General features: G+C 47.6%; 8 protein-coding genes across 8 annotated transcripts; 5 read left to right on the top strand and 3 right to left on the bottom strand.

Annotated features, from left to right (window-relative positions):
- Positions 1-923: 923 nt before the first annotated feature.
- AO090023000748 (uncharacterized protein) lies at positions 924-1711 on the top strand (the record flags this gene model as incomplete). Its single annotated transcript, XM_001821203.1, has 2 exons — positions 924-955; positions 1027-1711. 2 exons carry the CDS (start codon positions 924-926, stop codon positions 1709-1711), a joined length of 717 nt encoding a protein of 238 aa, XP_001821255.1.
- A 364-nt stretch (positions 1712-2075) lies between these two features.
- Positions 2076-3426, top strand: AO090023000749 (uncharacterized protein; the record flags this gene model as incomplete). Its single annotated transcript, XM_001821204.1, has 7 exons — positions 2076-2144; positions 2210-2356; positions 2431-2535; positions 2590-2871; positions 2930-2985; positions 3056-3201; positions 3260-3426. 7 exons carry the CDS (start codon positions 2076-2078, stop codon positions 3424-3426), a joined length of 972 nt encoding a protein of 323 aa, XP_001821256.1.
- A 1490-nt stretch (positions 3427-4916) lies between these two features.
- AO090023000750 (GPI-anchor transamidase subunit GAB1) lies at positions 4917-6406 on the bottom strand (the record flags this gene model as incomplete). The annotated part of the gene is made up of 5 exons (XM_001821205.3): positions 4917-5155; positions 5204-5826; positions 5875-6077; positions 6131-6195; positions 6265-6406. 5 exons carry the CDS (start codon positions 6404-6406, stop codon positions 4917-4919), a joined length of 1272 nt encoding a protein of 423 aa, XP_001821257.1.
- Positions 6407-6763: 357 nt separating this feature from the next.
- Positions 6764-8850, bottom strand: AO090023000751 (fungal specific transcription factor domain-containing protein; the record flags this gene model as incomplete). The annotated part of the gene is made up of 5 exons (XM_023235744.1): positions 6764-6793; positions 6820-7218; positions 7287-7482; positions 7621-8078; positions 8212-8850. 5 exons carry the CDS (start codon positions 8848-8850, stop codon positions 6764-6766), a joined length of 1722 nt encoding a protein of 573 aa, XP_023090737.1.
- A 1098-nt stretch (positions 8851-9948) lies between these two features.
- nop7 (mRNA-binding ribosome synthesis protein NOP7) lies at positions 9949-12116 on the top strand (the record flags this gene model as incomplete). Its single annotated transcript, XM_001821207.3, has 3 exons — positions 9949-9970; positions 10024-10122; positions 10192-12116. The coding sequence occupies 3 exons, from the start codon at positions 9949-9951 to the stop codon at positions 12114-12116; spliced, it is 2046 nt and encodes a 681-aa protein (XP_001821259.1).
- A 549-nt stretch (positions 12117-12665) lies between these two features.
- AO090023000753 (uncharacterized protein) lies at positions 12666-14492 on the top strand (the record flags this gene model as incomplete). The annotated part of the gene is made up of 1 exon (XM_023235745.1): positions 12666-14492. The coding sequence occupies one exon, from the start codon at positions 12666-12668 to the stop codon at positions 14490-14492; it is 1827 nt and encodes a 608-aa protein (XP_023090738.1).
- A 960-nt stretch (positions 14493-15452) lies between these two features.
- On the top strand, positions 15453-17128 carry AO090023000754 (NAD-dependent succinate-semialdehyde dehydrogenase; the record flags this gene model as incomplete). The annotated part of the gene is made up of 4 exons (XM_001821209.3): positions 15453-15473; positions 15541-15628; positions 15690-16959; positions 17011-17128. 4 exons carry the CDS (start codon positions 15453-15455, stop codon positions 17126-17128), a joined length of 1497 nt encoding a protein of 498 aa, XP_001821261.3.
- Positions 17129-17624: 496 nt separating this feature from the next.
- On the bottom strand, positions 17625-18069 carry AO090023000755 (uncharacterized protein; the record flags this gene model as incomplete). Its single annotated transcript, XM_023235746.1, has 3 exons — positions 17625-17642; positions 17670-17786; positions 17812-18069. The coding sequence occupies 3 exons, from the start codon at positions 18067-18069 to the stop codon at positions 17625-17627; spliced, it is 393 nt and encodes a 130-aa protein (XP_023090739.1).
- Positions 18070-19849: the final 1780 nt, after the last annotated feature.

Below are 19849 nucleotides of genomic sequence, written 5' to 3' on the forward strand. Positions count from 1 at the left end.
CAATGCCGCTGCAGTTGCCGTTGGAAAGGAAGTGGCTGACATGTTTTCAAGGGTTCTCGAGCAATACTACAAACTCCGTGTACAAAGTTGAAGATGAGAAGAAGAAGCTGACTATTGAAGAGATGAATGCGTAAGTAAATAACTCTTTTGGCCAATATCTCTGCAGCAGGCTCTGACTATCTGATCAAGGTACGATATGTACAAGGATATCGAAGAAGCGATCGCAAGGCGCAAAGGGTTACCTTTCACAGCACCATACACCAAGGGACTACCATTCGGCCTGAAGCTGTCAAATGGAGTGACAGTCGGAGAATAATCTACGATTTATTTGCTGAATGCTCCTTTCAATATTGCTTTTGTGACATTGGCCTGGTTTATGCTACTTCTCACCAAAGTGATACTCGTGATCCATCTTTCCATCTGTATATTCCCAATTTCTTTCATGATTACGATTTGCCAATTTCCCCTGAAACGATACTTTGGTTACCTTATGAGACACTTCAGCGGGAAGTTTCGATATAGCATATGCTGCAGAAATACCGAAAACATATCATTACCAATATATTCCTTACAAGTAACGATGTACTACTGACAGGTGAATATCCCTCATCTTCGGAAACAGGGCGATACTAAGGGGGTCTCGTGAAAGTCGCATTATTCAATGACAAGAGCGGACAGATCCATAAACACTTACAAGTGAATGGAGTTGTATCCTTGTTCACCCTCTACTATCACTTCTTGGTCTTCATCATCACACGTCCATCTCCAGTTCATCAAACCAGACCAGGCTACTAAGCCGAAAACGACTACTTGTATCTACTTCTCTAGAACATCACTCTTTTTTGCAACTCCATTACGGCCTATCGTACTCAGAATCAGAACTGTCCCTCGTCTTCCTAAAGTGCGTCTAAGACGAATTCAAAATGACGACGGAAAACAGCGCCGCATTTCACGAGTGAGTTTTTGCTCAAATACGAAAGACCCAAGAGCAGCAGAATATCAGAAGTATGTTAATAGCCTCAACAGATTCCTCACGTCGGACTTCGTCTCCCTCCAGGCTCTCAACTCCACGCGAGTGTTCAAGGTCCACAAAGCACTTCTTGACGCCAAATGCAAAGCTGTTGCTTCGGCATTCAACGGTAATTTTACTGAGCGGCAGTATGGAGTGTATACTTTTTCTGATACCTCGGAGGAGACCCTGGCGCGATTCCTCGAATGGGCCTATGGGGGAGACTATACCCAGCCCGCGGTAAAGCGTAAAGACACGACATCTGAAAAAGTCAACAAAGGACCTGCTGGTGATCAGCTAGAGAGCCTTGACCATCCACTGGTGGCTCATATGGCATTGTATATCTTCAGCGAAGTTTATATTGTCCCGAACCTGAAAGAACTTGCCTTTACCAAGATCAAGGAGGCCATTGAGCTCATAGAGAGGCCAGAGACTGCGGACGATTGCCTTGGTGTCATCTCTCTTTTGAAGCTTGCATATACGAAGATACCTGCAAACACGTCCTCGGCAGAACTTCAAGAGTGGTTGGCGCTTTATGCCGCATTCGGTTTGGAGGAGCTCCGCGATCAGCCTTCGTTCAATGACGTCCTCAGACTTAGTCCAGATCTGGCTTCGAAAATACTGAGTTACTTGAACCCAACCGATTCTCCTCCTTGGTCAGGTGGGCGGTGTAAGCCTTGGGGATATAGAAGTTGGCAATGATTTCGGTGCGCCATGTACTCATTTTCTACATCCGGCGTATAGCTTGTGTGGTGGTAATGGCATGGGAAAGGGGGACTCTAAGGACGGCGTTGAAGAGTTATCGCGCAATACACTAATTAATTGAGCTCAATTGCCGATCATTGTAAAATCAATGGATAATTATCCGCCATAGTATGGGAAGAGATGAGGGGTAAATCTATCACCTCATTTTCCGAGTCGGTACAATTCCGACTTCTCTTTCTTACTTATTACTTTGACGATCTCCTCTCCTACGGTATAATTCTTAATATTGAGTTACCACGCAGAAATAGACTGGACGTTGTTATAGTTTGTAATACAACACAGAAACCTCATCACAAAGACCATGTCTCTAGGAAGGACCTTCAAACTCAACTCGGGATACAACATCCCCGCTATTGGATTGGGAACTTGGGTACGTATCGAAGGGCGCGCCAGAGAATGACACCGATCGTACTTGGCATTTACTAACAATCTTAGCTCTCAAAACCACACGAGGTCGAGAATGCCGTCGAGGCGGCTCTGCGCGCAGGATACCGCCATATCGATGCCGCAGCATGCTACCAGAACGAGAATGAAGTAGGAAACGGCTGGAAGAAGTCGGGCGTCCCTCGAGATCAGATCTTCGTCAGTAACTCCTTTGCCAGGCAATTGCTTTTTCGTCAATGTGAATACTGTGGCATGGGCTGACTGCAAGATAGATCACTAGCAAGCTATGGAACACACATCACCATCCCGAACATGTCGAGGAGGCAGTCAACAAGACCCTGAAGGACCTTCAGACAGACTACCTGGATCTATACTTGGTTTGTTCGCCCTTGTATGACATTCAACACAGAAACTCGCTCTAACTTTGTCAGATCCACTGGCCCGTCGCATTTGAACATACAAACGAAACTCTCACGCCTATCGATCCGGTCACGAAGCGATTCCGGTTGGCGAACGTTCCTATCGCCGATACATGGGCTGCTCTGGAGAAGCTCGTGGAGGCTAAAAAGATCCGAAGCATTGGTATTAGCAATTTTACCCAGGACAAGATTGACGACCTTCTTAAGACGGCTAAGATTCCCCCGGCTGTCAACCAAATCGAAGCCCATCCTTATCTCCAACAGCCCGGTTTGCATAAGTACCTGAAGGAGAAGGTCAAGATATCTTTATTGCCAGACGTGCTTGAGAGGATAAACGCTAATATGCTTACAGAATATCCTGTCCGTCGCATATAGCCCTCTGGGCAACAATATCTACAACGCCCCACGGTATGGCCCTCATCCCTCTACAGCAATTACCCCACGACACACAGTCCACTAATACTCATGAATGTGGCAGTGTTGTCGACGACCCCGATGTTAAAGCGATTGCCGATAAGTTGGGCAAAGACCCCGCCGCCCTTTTGATCTCGTGGGCAGTCCAGCGTGGCACTGCTGTGCTGCCGAAGAGTGTCACCCCATCGCGAATTGAAAGCAACTTCCAGGGTACATTCCTACCCCGTTTCTATATTTTGAGTCTGTAACCAGAAGCTGATTGCTTTAGATTTCATTATTCCCGACGCTGAATTCGAAGCCCTGAACAAACTTGACCGTAACCAGAGATATAACTTCCCCTTCCGTTGGGGAATTGATGTCTTTGGGGAAGTGGGAGCTGAAGAAACTGAGAGACGGGCGGAGGAACATGCTGCGAAGCAGAGAGAGGGAGCTTAGACATTGAGCATCGTGTACGAGTGTGTTTGCTAGATCTCTAAATATCCATTTTTTGGGGGTTGTCTCCATAGCTGTATAAACAGCTTGAATTATATATATCCGCACAGATTTTAGACGCAAGTAAAGACCCAGAGATAAACTCATGAAAAAGCCTTAAAATAAAGGCTAAATAAGACAGAAAGAAGAAAGAAGCAGAAGAGAAGAGCTCCGCCTATTCCTACAGGAGCAGTAAAGCGCCGTCAACTCATGCATGAAGTATGACCTGGATGCAAGCACTGCTGGTAATTCATTGGATGTTTAAATGCTCGGGAAACCACCCCAAGCAAACCGAATTAATTCCTCCTGCACCCCAATCAAACCCAAGCATTAAAAGCCACAAAGCTATCCTACAACATAACCTAGATAATAACCGGATCAACTCGTGCAGATTGATAAGCTGGATCAATTAATATACATTTCCACATCAAAACGTCATTACCATGTCGTCCTCCGGTAAAGACAGGGTTACGAAGAATAAATCGGCGCGGCGAGAAGAGACAAGGCGCAAAATCGAACAATTAAGCAAAAAGCTGGGGAAAGGTATGCGACCCCGTTAAAACATCCATATACGTCAATTACTCCAGGGCGGACCAAGCATTTGCGTTGCGACACCCAAGTACATGATAGGCTTGATTGGACGCGTTCTAACGCGTTTCTAGATGGCAAAAAAAGGTTGCCCCTGGTGGAGCGCACCAACAAATTATCGCTGTTCGAATTTATGAAGTCATATGTATCTGCTGAGGACCTCGAATGTCGGGGAAGTCCTGCTAAGAACGCGACTGTATCGGGAAGTGAGCAAGAGTTACATTACTCGCTCGATATTTACACTGCTGCTTCTATTCCGGATGCAGATTTTGAGGCTTGCTTCAAATTAATTGAAGAGACGTCTTCAGATGCTTACAAAGAGTCTGGCTGGGGATGGTCTCCGAAGAAAAAAACCAAGGAGATGCGACTGCCTGATATGAGATATTTGATTTTGCGACGAGGTCCGAAGACAACCCCTGAGAACACAGGTAGTGCGGAAGGGGGCATAGCACCCCCCACCGGGCAATTTCTAGGGTTTACCTCGTTTATGGTCACGTATGAGGATGGGAAAGAGGTGGTTTACTGTTATGAGATCCACTTGTCCTCGGCGGCTCAAGGCCTGGGACTTGGTTCGCAGTTGATGATGCGACTGGTGAACATCGGGCGACGCATCGGCCTGGAAAAAGTGATGCTGACTGTCTTCAGATCGAATGACAAGGCAGTAAGGTTTTATTATAAGCTTGGGTTCACGGAGGACGAGTATTCCCCACCACCTCGCATACTGCGAAACGGAATGGTGAAGGAGCCGGACTATATGATTCTGTCTAAGTCGTTGCGGTCTAACCGGAGATGACCACAATATCGATACACGCCACGGTGTTCGCAATCAAGGCTGCTGTATTCATGTATAATAAAGATACCATATCTTACACTTGTCTAGCCTCTTTGCCTCGCATTTCGGGATTCTCTTGCTCCCATTCATCTCTGAGCACGGCAAAAATAGTGTCTGCCAGTAATATCGATAGCCCTAAGCTCCACACCAGGGTGATGGCGTAGAAGAAGTTGGCATTGCCGGAGCCGGCATAGATCCATAAATGATAGAACGCGGGGCCCAAAAGCGTGGCATACAAAAGAGCTGACACCGCGAAGAAAGTGTAGCGCATCACTATCCACGGTTAGTGAACATCATCACCCGATAGATCTTCATACTTACGAGGGAAAAGATGCCTATAAAGGGGTAGGAGGGCGAAGTATAATGAGGCGTCTGAGATGCTAGGGTAAGGTTTGAAGACCGCGAAGATTCCCAATAGAGAGGTGATAACAAATAGAGGTTGCCTCCGCAGTCGCACGGTTAGCCCACCAACGTATGCCGCTAGATGAAGCCAGAAAACTCCAAGGAAGAATTCCCGGAACGAGTCGAACATTTCGATGAAGAAGTACCACCAAAGGCCGACGTTAGGTGTTAAATCAGGAACAAGTAACTGGAAGCCATATGTCGCAGAGATAAACTGAGAGAAGTCTCCAACGACTAAGCAAGATATTCCAAGTAGACCGGCTATGCTAAGCAAAAAGACTGCCATATGCTGTATGGCGAAGATGGCGACTCCAGACGGTGGCTTTGGTCCTTGAGCACGTCGGTCATAACAGAGAAGCACGAGAGGGATGAACAAGAGGGCTGGGTAAATCGACAAGTATGATGCGAACCCTAGGGAAAGCATAGCGTTGAGAGTATTTCCGCTGACGGCACTGGACAGTGCGTATAGGATTCCGGTAGTGGTAAAGACGCTCGTTGACCGGCCAAGGCATGTTGCGATAGTAAACGGGTTGAAGAGAAACCTGGCCAGTCAGATAAGATACTCCACTCGAAGGGACATCGCATATTACCATGCTGCAACAGAAACCCCGTCCCATCTGATATGTTTCCGCAATGCTGAGAATAACCTCCCCGAGACTGCCTGTCCTGAATCGGAAATCGTGATCAAAGCGTTCGCGTTTATAAGATCGATCAATGAGTAGAAAAGTGCGGTCGGTAAGGGAAGTTCTCGAGCGTTCGGAAGCAAAGCAAAAATAGGAAGAAAAAGCGGCGCCTTCATAGGTTATTAGAAGAGTATCATTTAGTTACATAGGCCAGGTTACCTACCTGATGGAAGACGCCTCCGTCATAAGGGGAAACATTCCGCGTGTATAGAAAAAGACCTTCCTGAACTGAGACAGTTTACGTAAGTATCTTTGCATTGCATTGAAGCGCAGTTGCTCGATCACATTGTCACTCACGTCGTTTGAAGCTGGTGACCGGTGTCGATACCTCAACTCTTCCGGTCAACAAGTCGGGGAGCGACGGGAAAAGGACCAAGAGAAGGAGCCGCAGGGCGAATGCGCCCGCGAACACGGCTGCTTGCCTTCGATCAACCGACATGACACTATCAGGAAATATTCCTAGTGCTGTACATAGCCGAACGGGGTCAACAGGCCCGGTGAAATTGGCCTGGGAAACTGTTCGTGTTTGTCGGTTGGTCCAGCTGTCCCTTTTCCATATCAATCGCCCTGCCAAGACTCTCCGCCTTTTCCGTCCGCAGTGCACGGACCATCGGATATGCCTCCAGTTACTATCAATAATTATTCTACCTTCACAGATCACTATCCTGAATTGTTCAATGTGGCCTTGTCTATACGTCCTTTTCCGCTTACGACTATTTTGTAGACTCGTATATCGTCGTCTCAAGACGCATTGACATCTTCAAAACTAAAGTTATGATCATTTCAACGATGATCATCAAAGAGATATCATACTCAAAATCCCATACTAATGTTAGTTTGTCCATCCCATACCAGGTCGTCAATCCAACTGAGAAATTCCTCGCTAGTAAAGGGTTCAGGCAATGGCTGTAATTTATCCGAAGCATCCGAAGATTCATCCATGTGAAAACCTTCTGGTACCTGCTGCTCTTGTTGTACTTTCTCCAAATGACTATTAGTATTTTTCGCCGAGGTTAGACCCTGATTCAGGGTATCATCTAACAGTCGACTGATCACCTTGTTGATTTGGAGGCATAGCTGGTAATCCGAGCGGTTTGGTAAGTTCTGTTTCTCCACCCACGAGATTGCAACACTCAAGTCACGAACTATACGGGAACAAGGGATAGAGGAAGGCAGAGGGAGCCCCTTGAGCGTGTGCTGATGAAGTTCTGTGGCAAGAGTACCGGCGCCAGGAAGACCATAGAACAGAAACTAGAGGAGCGGAGTCGTCAGTTTAAATGATCAAGGTTTACACTGTCTTTTTTTATGCACAAACGTACGATCCATGTAAACCTCTCTCGCAGCTCAACGAATCGCTCTTGCTGCTTCATCAAGTCAAGCATACCTGAAAGCAATCCCATTGAAGTATCGAGAATGGTTGTGAGTGTGTCTTGGCCCTCCTGTTGGAGCATTCGTAGAATCTGAAAGCCACAATGAAGATGATCTAGATGAGCACTCAAGAGCACAACACATGACCTAGGGCTCAGGTAATCCCAGAAATCGCTCTTATAACGGTACTGCATTGGAACCTTAGTCCAAATTTCTTCGTACTCTTGGTATAATTCTCTGTGACGGCTTAGTTACTACCAGTTCATAGCTACAGCATTGACATACGAGTACTTCTTGGTCATGGATTCCATCCGGTTGCCTAGTGATAGTCGCAGCACCTTGGCTCGAAGGATTGATAATAAAAAACGAATTCGTATTCCTGTTGCTGGTCGAAGTAGCTTTTCCCTCTCGGATGAGACCTTCCAACCGTTTTCGTCCAAATGTTGTAGAGCTGCATTAAGCTCACTCCCAACCAGCACTACCTCTTCTTCATCCAGATCGAGTGGATATGTCATATCACAGAAATTACAGTCAATGAATGGTGGTCTTTCAAGGAGCGTTGCAAGGTTCATATCTCGACAAACTGCAGCAGCAAAGAGCCTCTTGCGGGTTTCCGACATGAAGAAAGGCACTCCAGACTGTAATGATATCTGGCGATGATATCTCAAAGCGAACAGCTCCGCAGTTAATGAGCTGAAGCAACGATATAGGACACTGCCTGTTGCCAGACTGTAAGAGGTCGACTATTGAATAGGGGTCCAGCAAGCACCTACTTGTATCTCCAAACAGGTTTGATGCTAAAGCAACATTCGTATGCCGCATCCAAGTAGTCATGTCGTTCATTTGGTTATCTTCTTCGCATATTTCAATACATACTCTGCTGGCTGTGTACATATCTGTAGCAAAAGATTCATAGCTTAGTGGTTTCTCTGGCTCAGCAGTATGAACTGAAGCGAGACCCGCAAGGGCGAAAACAACCCCAAGAAGTTCCCATCGAATATTGGCCCCTCTAAACCACCCACAAAATTCCTCTACAGTGGTACTTGCCGATATGGGGGGAAGGGGCCTGCGTGTGTTCTGGGTTAAGCGAGAGTGAAGATCAACCTCTACTTTCATATCATCATACAATGTCGAGAACAGCTCGAATAACAGTGGCCGGGGGATGACAAAAGATCGGCTGCGGTCAAGGTAGTTGAAGATGAGATCCTTGTAGTGTGAATAAGACGCATATAGGCCCATGAGGTAGTAGGTTGCTAAGGTGACCCTAGATGTAGATGGGTCTACTGAGCCAGTATCTGTTCCAAGCGAGTTTTTAGGAGATATCGATACAAATCCAGGAACCCCGATTTTCTCAGGTTGCCCTTCATTGGTCTTCCCTTGAGTGACCTCGGATGTATGCGACTGGCTTGACAAAGATGTTGTATTAGGACTCTCAGGTGATGCATACCTCCACCGTTCAGGCTCAGATGGTTTCGTCATGCGAAAATGGCGGAATTTTGTTCCAGGGCGAGTCATCGGAGCGGGATGGTAATAACACTATATAGACTTAGATCCAACGTCTATGCCATTGTGAACAGTCAAGAGCAGGGCACAGGGTTCTTCACCTTCTCCGGTATACTCCGGGAACGACATCTAGCACATGTTGGTGTAGCATGATCGCACCGCACCTTGGACAATCTGCAAGGCTCGCAAGATGTGGGCTTGCCGTTCCGCCGATACATATTTAGAGATTCCTAGCCGGACGTAATAGACTGAGAGTAAATAGTTTACTTTAATCATTGCTGAACATTGGAAACTAGAAGTTGTGACCATTTTACTCCGAATAATCTATTCCGAGCCTCTAGCTACATTGGGAATCTTCAGTCCGAAACTCCGAGTCCCTTGACGACATCGATCTAGAACACGGGACCATAGAGATTATTCTTACTTTCAAATGGTTGCCCTTGAGTTTATGTGAACCGTATAAACATGAGCTACAGTGCTAAAGTAAGGCAGCGTGGAAAATAGAACTAGAATTCGAGTATTATCAGCCTTGTATAACGGTGTGTCGAAGATTCATCAGAGTTACATTGGATACGCATCAAGTCTCTCTTCCAAATCAATGGAATAATCGGTGCAGATGATCTAGTACTTTGTTCTGGACTCAATGAGTGATAAGTATGTTATGGTGAATCCTATTCAGTGAGTCAGAAGAGCAATAGGAAGCCAAACAAGGCATTACGGCACAATATCTACAATGTACAGTATAACAGTGATGCACTGGTTATTTGAGCCTTATGTTCTGCGTAATTTGGGGCGTATAATCTTCTTAGATATAACTGTCCTTTTCTGATTCTTGACAAAGGAATGCTACAATCAGAATTGAAAATTTGCGATTTGCTGGACAATTGATTGTATAATCATGCTAGAGAGCACGGAGTAGCAAGGCATCTGGTGGGCGGTGTCGAAGAGGCGGACTATACCGAAAGTAGTAAGGCTAACCACATACAGTAACTAAAGGTTGCCGCGGCGTTCTCAAGAAAAAAAAAAAAAAAACTTATCGACCATAATTTTTCGGTATCAGAAGAACCTTCTTTAATCACCCATTAGCACTTTCAGCACACCCCATCCAAGATGGCGAAAATCAAGAAGAAGGGTACGCTCAATTAAACATTTTTCTCCAGGCAGGGCGCTAATAAAATCGTACAGGAACTTCTGGCCAGGCCAAAAACTATATCACTAGAACTCAGGCAGTTCGCAAACTTCAGATTTCCCTGCCTGACTTCCGTCGACTATGCATTTTCAAAGGTAGGTTCCATCCTAGACTCCTAAATGCATTGTGGTCGATGCTGACTAGCGATTTTTATTTTCAATCAGGCATATATCCCCGTGAGCCTCGGAATAAGAAGAAGGCCGCCAAAAACTCGACTGCCAGCACTACTTTCTACTACACGAAAGATATTCAATATCTCCTGCATGAACCCCTCCTCCGGAAATTCCGTGACCAGAAAGCGCTCTCGAAAAAGATTGCTCGCTCCCTTGGACGTGGTGAAGTGAGCGACGCAGCTCGCCTGGAGAAGAACCATGCGCCGCAGCTCACTTTGGATCATATCATCAAGGAGCGCTACCCAACTTTCATCGACGCTCTGAGAGACTTGGATGATGCTCTGTCGCTTCTGTTCCTCTTTGCGAACCTTCCTTCCACTGCACATGTACCTCCCAAGACGATCGCGCTTTGCCAACGCCTTTGCCATGAGTTCCAGCACTACCTGATTGTCACCAACTCCTTGCGCAAATCATTCCTTTCAATCAAGGGTATTTACTACCAGGCTACCATTCAGGGACAGGATATCATGTGGTTGGTGCCTTACCGATTCGTTCAGCGGGTGAATGGAGATGTCGATTATCGAATCATGGCCACTTTCGTCGACTTCTACACCACTTTGCTAGGATTCGTGAACTTCCGCCTGTATTCCACCCTTGGATTAAGATACCCCCCTAAGTTCGATACCAGAAGTGACGAAAATGGAGCCGAATTAGCGGCTTTCACCCTTGAGGGACGCGCGGTTGGCGAAACAACTAAGGCTATTGAAGGCACCAAGCAAACAAGCAGTACAGCTAATAAGGAAGTCTCCCAGGATGTCCAGGCGAAGGTTGACAAGGTAATCAAATCTGCCGGCTTGGACCAAACGAAGGACGATCAAGCCGTCCAGGCGACAGAGGAATCGACTGAAGAAATCGACAAGTTCGAGCCTGCGGCTCCCGAGGCAGACACCCTCCTTCAACCCGATATCAGTGGAGACACAGCTGGTGCTCTGTTTGCTCCATTCACATTCTATATCTCTCGAGAGGCCCCTAAGGCTCCCTTGGAATTCATCCTGCGTTCCTTTGGTTGCAAGCGTATCGGCTGGGACGCTGTTCTCGGCGATGGAGCTTTTACGCATGATGAAACAGATACTCGCATCACCCATCAGATTGTCGATCGTCCTGCACTGCCAGAGTCTTCACTTCCGGCTGTTCCTGCCGCCTCAGAGAATGGTGCTGGCGCTGTTCAAAAGGTCAAGCCTGGCACTCGTATCCCGGGTAGAACGTATATTCAGCCCCAATGGATCTGGGACTGCATCAACGAAGGAAAGCTTCTTCGCCCTGACCTGTATGCACCTGGTGCTACTCTTCCCCCCCATCTGAGCCCATGGGTCAAGCCCACGAGGGGTGCATATGATCCTCGCGCTAGCCTGGCTGAGCAAGAAGAGGAGGGTGAGGCTGAAATTGCAGCCGAAGAAGAGGAAGAAGATTCTGATGAAGAGATGGAGGAGGCCACCGATGGAAAGAAGGTGGACGCCAAGGCTGAAGACTCGGCTGAGGAGGAAAATGAGGACGAGGATGATTCTGTTGATGGAGGTATGGATGTTGCTGGTACAGATGACGATGAGGACGAGAGCGAAGAGGAAATGGAAGATGAGTTTGGTGGATTCGAGGAAGAAGCTGCATCCGAATCGGAGGATGAAGAGGAATCTGCTCGCACTCAGCACCAAAAGGAGCTTGAAGCGGAAGCTGCTGGTCTTCCATTCTCCTCCTCTAGTGCTGGCGGTGATTCAACAAAGAAGAAGTCTTCTCAGGCCAAGAAGGTGGCGTCTAAGAAGCGTAAGGAAGAAGAGGAACTGGAGAGGCAAAAGATGATGATGAGCCGCAAGAAGCGGAAGCTGCTGGAGAAGATGATGTACTCGAACAAGAAGCAGTCAGAAGAGGCGGCGAAGCTGCGCTCTAAGCGGAGAAAACTTGAAAAGGGCGCAGAGAAATAATGTAACATAAAAGTTGACTCTTTGACAAAATGATATCCTGATTTGGATTTCGGTGATAACCAACAAATTGGCGTTGTGATTCAGTATTTGTTCATAGCTATCAGTCTTACATACATAGATCTGCTATAATTCAGTTGCAATCCTATTCTCCGTCGCACAAGCCCATTTCCACCTAGATCACTCACTACCTTCGCATCCAGAAACGAAAACATATACTACATGTGGGATCACGTGATCAAATAAATCTTGTCCGATCCAGGTTCTGTTTGTGCTTTTATCATTACCATTCTCCTAGAGGCCGAGCATTCTCAACAATAGAGTCTGTGGATATTTCTACGCCTTGTGGGGTCTCCTGATCTTGAAACCCCGTTTGTTTTGCGCCGTCCGGCACAGTATACCTCCACACTGAAGAAATTTATTAGTATCGCTATCTGGAAGTTGATTGGATCGGGCGGGTTTCAGAATTCCAGGCAGTACGAGTGTTTCCAGCAGTCTGTACATCTAAGTTTGTGGCTGTCTATTACATCAAACTCGTCAGACTGTTGAGGCATGTCCTCAATTTCTGGCGGCCGTTCCCCGCGCTTCATCCCCCCTCAGTCTGCCCAGCCATACAGATCTATATTTGGTGGTTCTAGCAGTCAAGATGTTGCAGATCTCCAGCCGTACCCGGAATGGCAAGGGGATGCCGATTTTGGCTCTGATGACTTCGATGTGGCTATGGAAGATATACCAATAGTTGAGGATGATCATCCTGATGATTCTACCTACAAAGAAAGTGACGAGGACGAGCCCGGGTCAGAAGCCGGAGGCTCTCAGCAGAGGATTCCCCAAAGCACTGCGGATGCCGCTACAGGTCACAGTGATATTGCTAGCCCACCATCATCTGCTGAATACCGGCCCAATAGATTCCGCGGCAGTGAATCGCAGTGGAGAAAACTGACTGCAGAAGATAGACAGAATGCTGAAGCTTTAGAAACCATCCGGGCTAGAGACCTTGCAGCTCACTTGTACAACGCGTATGCTTTACGAGTACGGGCCCGTGAGCTAGCAAGGCAAGCTGTCGAAGCTGGCGAACCAGAAGATGAAATCAAAGTCTTTGGTCCTCCTAAGCGATGGGCAGCATGGCCCATGTCGGCTACGGAGGTACCTCGCGGAAACGAACATGTCCGTAGAGGAGAAGACGAGGCGTGGACTTTGAGAATGCAGCCGGATCCTCGGCCAAGTGCCGAACTAGAGGAGTCACTTATAGCTATAATGCTCAAGGACGCAAAGGAAAAATTCCAGACTAGATCTTGGGACGACAGACTTTCATCAGTACAACAATGGGCAATGTCTCAAGCCAATATAGACAATGATACTGCCACCGACGGGGAACAGAAAAGCGATCCAGAATTTATTCATGAAATTCTACTACGTCCTGTTGTTCAGGCTGATGACGAAAAGTCACGACGCCAGTTGCGACCGCTGACCCGAAATATACTCACCCAATTCGATGACTTACTTATGGCTCTTCACAACGCCCGCAATGGTGGAGTGGGAGCGGACGACAGCTCGGCGAGTGAGTGGCAAACAGATACAGAGAGTATTGCCTCTAGCATCTCATCCCGCAAGAGAAGGACAATAAAAAATACCGCTGAGCGAAGTCAATCGAGGGGTAGAAAGCGCACACGCAGGTCATCCGCTCGAAGTGAGTCAAGCCGTCAACGTTCTCACAGTGGGCATGCATCAAGTGGACGAGCACCTTCTCGGCTTGGCTCACGTCGTCAATCAAAATCACAAAACTCAAGGCCGCGGGGGCGCTCAGCTGGCAGCGACCGCAAAAGATCTGCAAGTCGTATGCGTCTTGGCCTCCGCGACTGGAGCGAAGTACTAGGAATCGCCTCTATGATCGGCTTTCCACCAGCCGTGATAATGCGTTCTTCACAAAGATGTGCCGCTCTGTTTCGTGAGGATATGGAGTTCCGCGTTTTGCAAGAAGGTACCTTACAGCAAGTTCGGGACGGAGGTTCTTCTACCTGGGCCTACGCAGAAAATGAGCCCGAGGAACCTGGAACTTCGCTGCCGCCTCCTTCGCCTCCTCCTACCAAACGATCCCTCTCTCGCACGACTTCTGTGAAGAAAGCTTCTAGCACCCGAGCTACTAGCCCTGCTACTGATCATACCGACGAGGTGACCAGAGGCAAAGGCAAGGGTCAACACCGCAAACAAGATCTAATATGCCCCGTCAGGACGTGTCCCCGGCATATCAATGGGTTTGCACGGACATGGAATCTTAACTTACATATGAAACGCATGCATGCTGGTTATCGCCCGAAGAGTACTGACTCAAAATCCAAGTCTTCCGTGGTCGGCCCTGCTGGCGACACTGACAGTTAATAGTGTCTAAAATGTGGTATGCCCGTCTATACGCGTAGAACAGAGAACTATCTTCATAATGCAAGTTCAAACAAGTTATACTTAGTTGCAGCTATAGTCATATCCTTACATCCTAAGTTATTACTATTGTTTCTGAGCGAATGGTAACCCTATCATCGAAACTAAACGGTCTCAAACAAGCCATGATAAGGTGAAATTGATTGTACGGTATTGTATCACTGTAAAACTTTGTGCACTATGATTGGAGAACAATACCGAAGCTGTCTGAAACACAGTTTATAATTGGCTTAAGATACCGGGGTCTAGATCGGCATACCGCCATGGTTATGCAGTTACAGTTCAATGATTTCATAGTCGCTCAAGCATCTATATGACAATCACACCAGTTCTACCCCTACAAAAGGCATCAAAGTAGGAGAAAAAAAACCAATTATTCGAGCAGATACACATCATCGTGTGTATAATTCTCAGAAAAGTCGAATCTGCCATATCCGCGGATTACTGGCTCCTAAATAGAGAAATGACGTCGATACACGTGACGCGGAGCTTCCCCGCTGGACGGCATTACAGGGAGCAGCTCGGAGGCATTCTCAACAATGATTAGTCTCCACGCGATGGATCAACCTCGCTCCTGCAGTATATAAGTCTGAAGCAAAAGTCTTCTGTGCCTTGCTATACTTTTTAGCTATTCAACTCCGTACAAACAACCTCAGAAATCTTGTGTTTGACCGTATCCCCAAACTTTCCCCGCACCATCTCCATCTTGGAAGGCGAAGAAACGACCGTACACGGAAGTCGGCTTTTTTTGATCTTCCTCGCATCATATTTATAATCAGGCAGGGGATATTAGCTCGGACCATGGACAGGCTTCTTCGTCCAGTATCACGGCAATTGCTCAGATCCAGACCCCGTTATCCATTTACAATCCCACCACCAGTTTACGCTAAGAGACTATACAGTATGGGCCATACGGTGCCGCCGGTGAGAGATCTGTTGTTGATCGATTGGACCTTTCTTGAACAATTAACTGACTATGATGGGCTCATAGCTGAAAGATCAATCTCTCTTCATTGAGAAGGCATATGTCAATGGGGAATGGGTAGGTGCCCAGTCAGGGGAAACATTTGAAGTTCACGGTAAGATACTTGAAGCTCAGCAATAGAGGAGACGGTCTCTAAACTCCTTGCTTTCTTTTAGATCCTGCTTCAGGAAAGCTCATTGGAACATGCCCTGAGTTCAATGCTGCCGACACCGAAAAGGCCATTCAGGCTGCCACAGAGGCTTTCCCTAAATTCCGCACAACATTGGCCCGCGAGCGTGCTCGGATGCTGCGCCGGTGGTACCAGTTGATGATTGACAATGCTGAGGACTTGGCAACATTGATCACTTGGGAGAACGGAAAGCCGCTCGCGGACGCCAAGGGTGAGGTGAACTATGCCGCCGCTTTCTTTGAATGGTTCAGTGAGGAGGCGCCTCGAATTTATGGAGACACTATCCCTTCCTCGGTGGCAGGTAACAGAGTTATGACCCTCAAGCAGCCTGTGGGTGTTTGCAGCTTGATCACCCCATGGAACTTCCCTGCAGCAATGATTACTCGGAAGGCTGGGCCAGCTTTGGCGGCAGGCTGCACTGTTGTGGTTAAGACTCCAGGAGAGACCCCATTCACTGCCAATGCATTGGCAGAATTGGCGCACCGTGCTGGTATCCCCAAGGGTGTTTTTAACATCGTAACTTCCTTGAAGAACACGCCAGAGGTGGGTGAAGCGTTAACTACCCACCCGGAAGTTCGCAAGGTTTCCTTCACTGGTTCGACCAACGTGGGCAAGCTTCTGATGAAGCAATCGTCTTCTACCGTTAAGAAGGTGTCTTGGGAGCTTGGTGGAAATGCCCCCTTCATTGTCTTTGACGATGTTGAGGACCTTGATGCTGCAGTTGCTGGAGCAGTTGCCTCCAAGTTCCGCAGCTCAGGCCAGACATGTGTCTGCGCCAACCGCATCTACGTGCAGAGAGGTATATATGACGAATTTGTGAAGCGTTTCGTTGAAAAGGTCAAAGGCTTCAAGGTCGGGGCAGGATTCGAGGAAGGTGTTACCCATGGCCCTGTCATCCATGGACGCGCCATCGAGAAGATCGATGAGCATGTCCGTGATGCCGAATCGAAGGGAGCCAAGGTCGCTGTTGGAGGCCGTAAATTGTCAGACTTGGGCCCTAACTTCTATGATATGACTGTCTTGACCGACATGAACAAAGACATGTTGGTTGCCTCTGAGGAGACCTTTGGCCCTGTGGCTGGACTGTTCCCATTCGAGACTGAAAAGGAGGTTGTCGACTTGGCGAACCGTGCAGAAGTTGGCCTGGCTGGTTACTTCTTCAGCGGCAACGTCAAGCGCATCTTCCGGGTTGCGGAAGCTTTGGAAGTGGGTATGGTTGGTGTGAACACTGGCCTCATCAGCGATGTCGCTTCTCCGTAGGTACCACCGTGCTCTTTCCACAGATCACCAGTACTAATTGCTTCTAGGTTTGGTGGTGTCAAGCAGAGCGGTTTCGGCCGTGAGGGCAGTAAGTACGGCATTGATGAATTCCTCACGATCAAGAGTGTCACATTTGGCGGCATGGGCGAGCCTTTGCAGTCCTAAAGGGATATATATGACAAAATATGTAAATCGAGTTGTGAACTCTCGCCTTATGCGCATAATCCAACCGACGCTGAAAGAGGCTCAGCTGGTGCACTAGAATTGCACAACACGCCTTGGGTGGTCTTATAGATAAGACCCCGGAAAGCGCATAGTCCCACTGGGTCTTGTTATAATTATGACGAACCTGGAACGACAATGAGAAGAAATGCTTAGCTCTAATATACATACAAACAATACAAGCGCCCGTATCCCAATCAAATCAAAATGCGCAAAGTCCCAGTCTCAAAGAGAACCCGTATATCCAGTATATGCACAAAAGTATCTCTGCCTCCGGTATCAAAAGCCGTCACATCATGTAGTAAAGACTTCGTTTTCGGCTTCTTCCGATATCCATCGAACATGATTGCAGTAGATTGAAATGGTCGTACATCTCTCCGATTTGCATTTACTTTCCTTGACGCTGCTTGTGCTTAGGGTTTTTCGAGCTGGGTCTACATTAGCATATGCGACGTCCCTTTAACCGCACGGCAAAGAGACTCACCAAATGATATAGACTCTGTTCTTTCTCCGAACGGGCTATTAATCCAACATTAGCATTCCACATCCCATACAAAGCAACAGTCTCACCCCGGCCCTCCCGGAGAAGAGCCCCAAGGACCTAAAGACAACCTAATATCTCATACCTTGCAACCGTCGCACAACCGCTTCACCGACGAGCGGGTCTTCATTCCCCGAATCTGATCCAACTGTCTCACCGTCGACGCGACACTGACATTGCCAGCCTGCTCCTTTCCGGCGCGCAAAGCCCGAAGACCATTGGTAAGGGAGAGGGTCGTTAACTGCGAGAATGACCGCGCAAGGAAGCCACCGGTAAGAGGCTTGCGGAGAAACTGGCGGAAGAGGCCGGTCGAGGGAGCGATGAGGGAGCGGAAGGACACCATTGTTGTTGGTTGTTGGCGGGTTGTTTGAGGAAATTGGAGCCGCCGGTGTCGTCTGGATAGGACCGCGCTGGCCTGGGGACTGATTTATAGGGGCGGGCGGGGTTTGGAGATTTCTCTCGATATCCGCGTTGATGGTTTGATGATATTCAGAGCAAATGTGAGTCGGAGCTTTGGTTATGCCGGTATTCCGGTATTGCTGGTGTATTTGGGGTTTTTGAATGGTTGACTGAAGGGGCCAATCAGAAGGCTTTGAAGTATACCGAAGTATTCAAAGGAATGTATGATATTGCATTCATCTGCAATTTTCTGATTTATTCCCATAGTCCCCCTTTATCTAATGCACTGATGTTGTCTATATAAACCCTTTAAATCTCCCCTTGTCTGGCCGTTTGCATTGAATTTGTCCTCTTTCCTCAAGTACCTAAGGTCATCATCAGTCTCGAACGTGGCTAAACCTACGTTCCTGAAAGAAACCAATAACTATATATAAACCCCATTTATCTATTGATTTCTTTATATAACCATCAGACACCCTTTCTACTAGTCCAGATTGACTATGGATGGCAAGAATGCTAAACTTTGGAACAAAGAAGCATGGTGCATCCGACATTGAGTTATTCCAACTTGGCAGATCAGCTCATCAAGACCAAGAGCATGTTTAACATGCCATATATCCTTCGATGTGCGGGAGTCATTCTATATAGAGCCTAGTGCACTCAAGGACATATCGAGATCGTCGCCCAGAAGAATAGCATTCATTTGCATTTATAGGCACAGGAGGACTGGACTTCCACAGTAGGATGCCTATATCGGGAGGGAAGGGAGAGAATCTCGCTTTGCACAATAGTTGAGCCCCTCATCCGTCCGGCTGGAAGACCTTCCTAATCTTGCAATGGCTCCACCGTTTTGGCATCATAGCCATGGGTGATGATGAGTTCTTGGGCACATCAGCATGTCGAGGAAGTGGACCTTAGATCCGCCTTAAACATACGTGTCTGGCAGAACATGTATAACACGCATCCAATGCTATTAAGGTCCATGTTTGGCATGGCCGCCTGGATTTGAAGGCCTTTCCAAATCATTATAATTGCCAAGCAATATAAAGGAACAATACTCATGCGGCTGCACAGAACGCGGCCCTTCACTCAACGCCGAATACGCCAGGGCACAAATAGCAAATGCGCTCACACTGGTCCACCTCAACCTCGGCCCGTGGGGAATTATTGCCCCGATCATCTTGTTGGGAGGGCGGCGACGACGATATACGATCATGAGGACGGACTATGGTGGCCGCTAGGAGTTGGCAGCGCCTGCATTGGAGCCTGTCTTATCGTGGCGTATCGAAGGTCAAGTCACACATCCGAAGGCTGGAGTCCAGTTCCTGATGCTCGGTGACACGATGAAAAGGCGTTTACCGCTCCTAGTCACTATATTGCGGGCGTCATCTGCGATTCCATGGATAAATGGACAGAATTTACGGGAGCAGCCTTTCAATACGAAAGAGAAGACGCGTACCCAATGAGGCCGAGGGTAGTTGTAGGTCATCTCCTAAGGAATGATCTATTTTGTACCATTACTGGTTCTCATTACTGATGGTACATCATCTTCAGCCAACAATGGCGAGCCAAGCAGTGCGGTTACAACGCAAAGGATACTAAGATACTATCTTGGTTTGCAGCCCAAGACATGCAGTGTTTCCTCCGAATCTTAGCAGAGCGTGATGAGTTGGCACAGGACAAGATCTCTCATGAGGGCCACGAGAATTTCCAGATAATCAACA

Source organism: Aspergillus oryzae, chromosome 3 (assembly GCF_000184455.2).
Source record: "Aspergillus oryzae RIB40 DNA, chromosome 3".
In the NCBI taxonomy this organism is placed as follows: Eukaryota; Fungi; Ascomycota; class Eurotiomycetes; order Eurotiales; family Aspergillaceae; genus Aspergillus; species Aspergillus oryzae.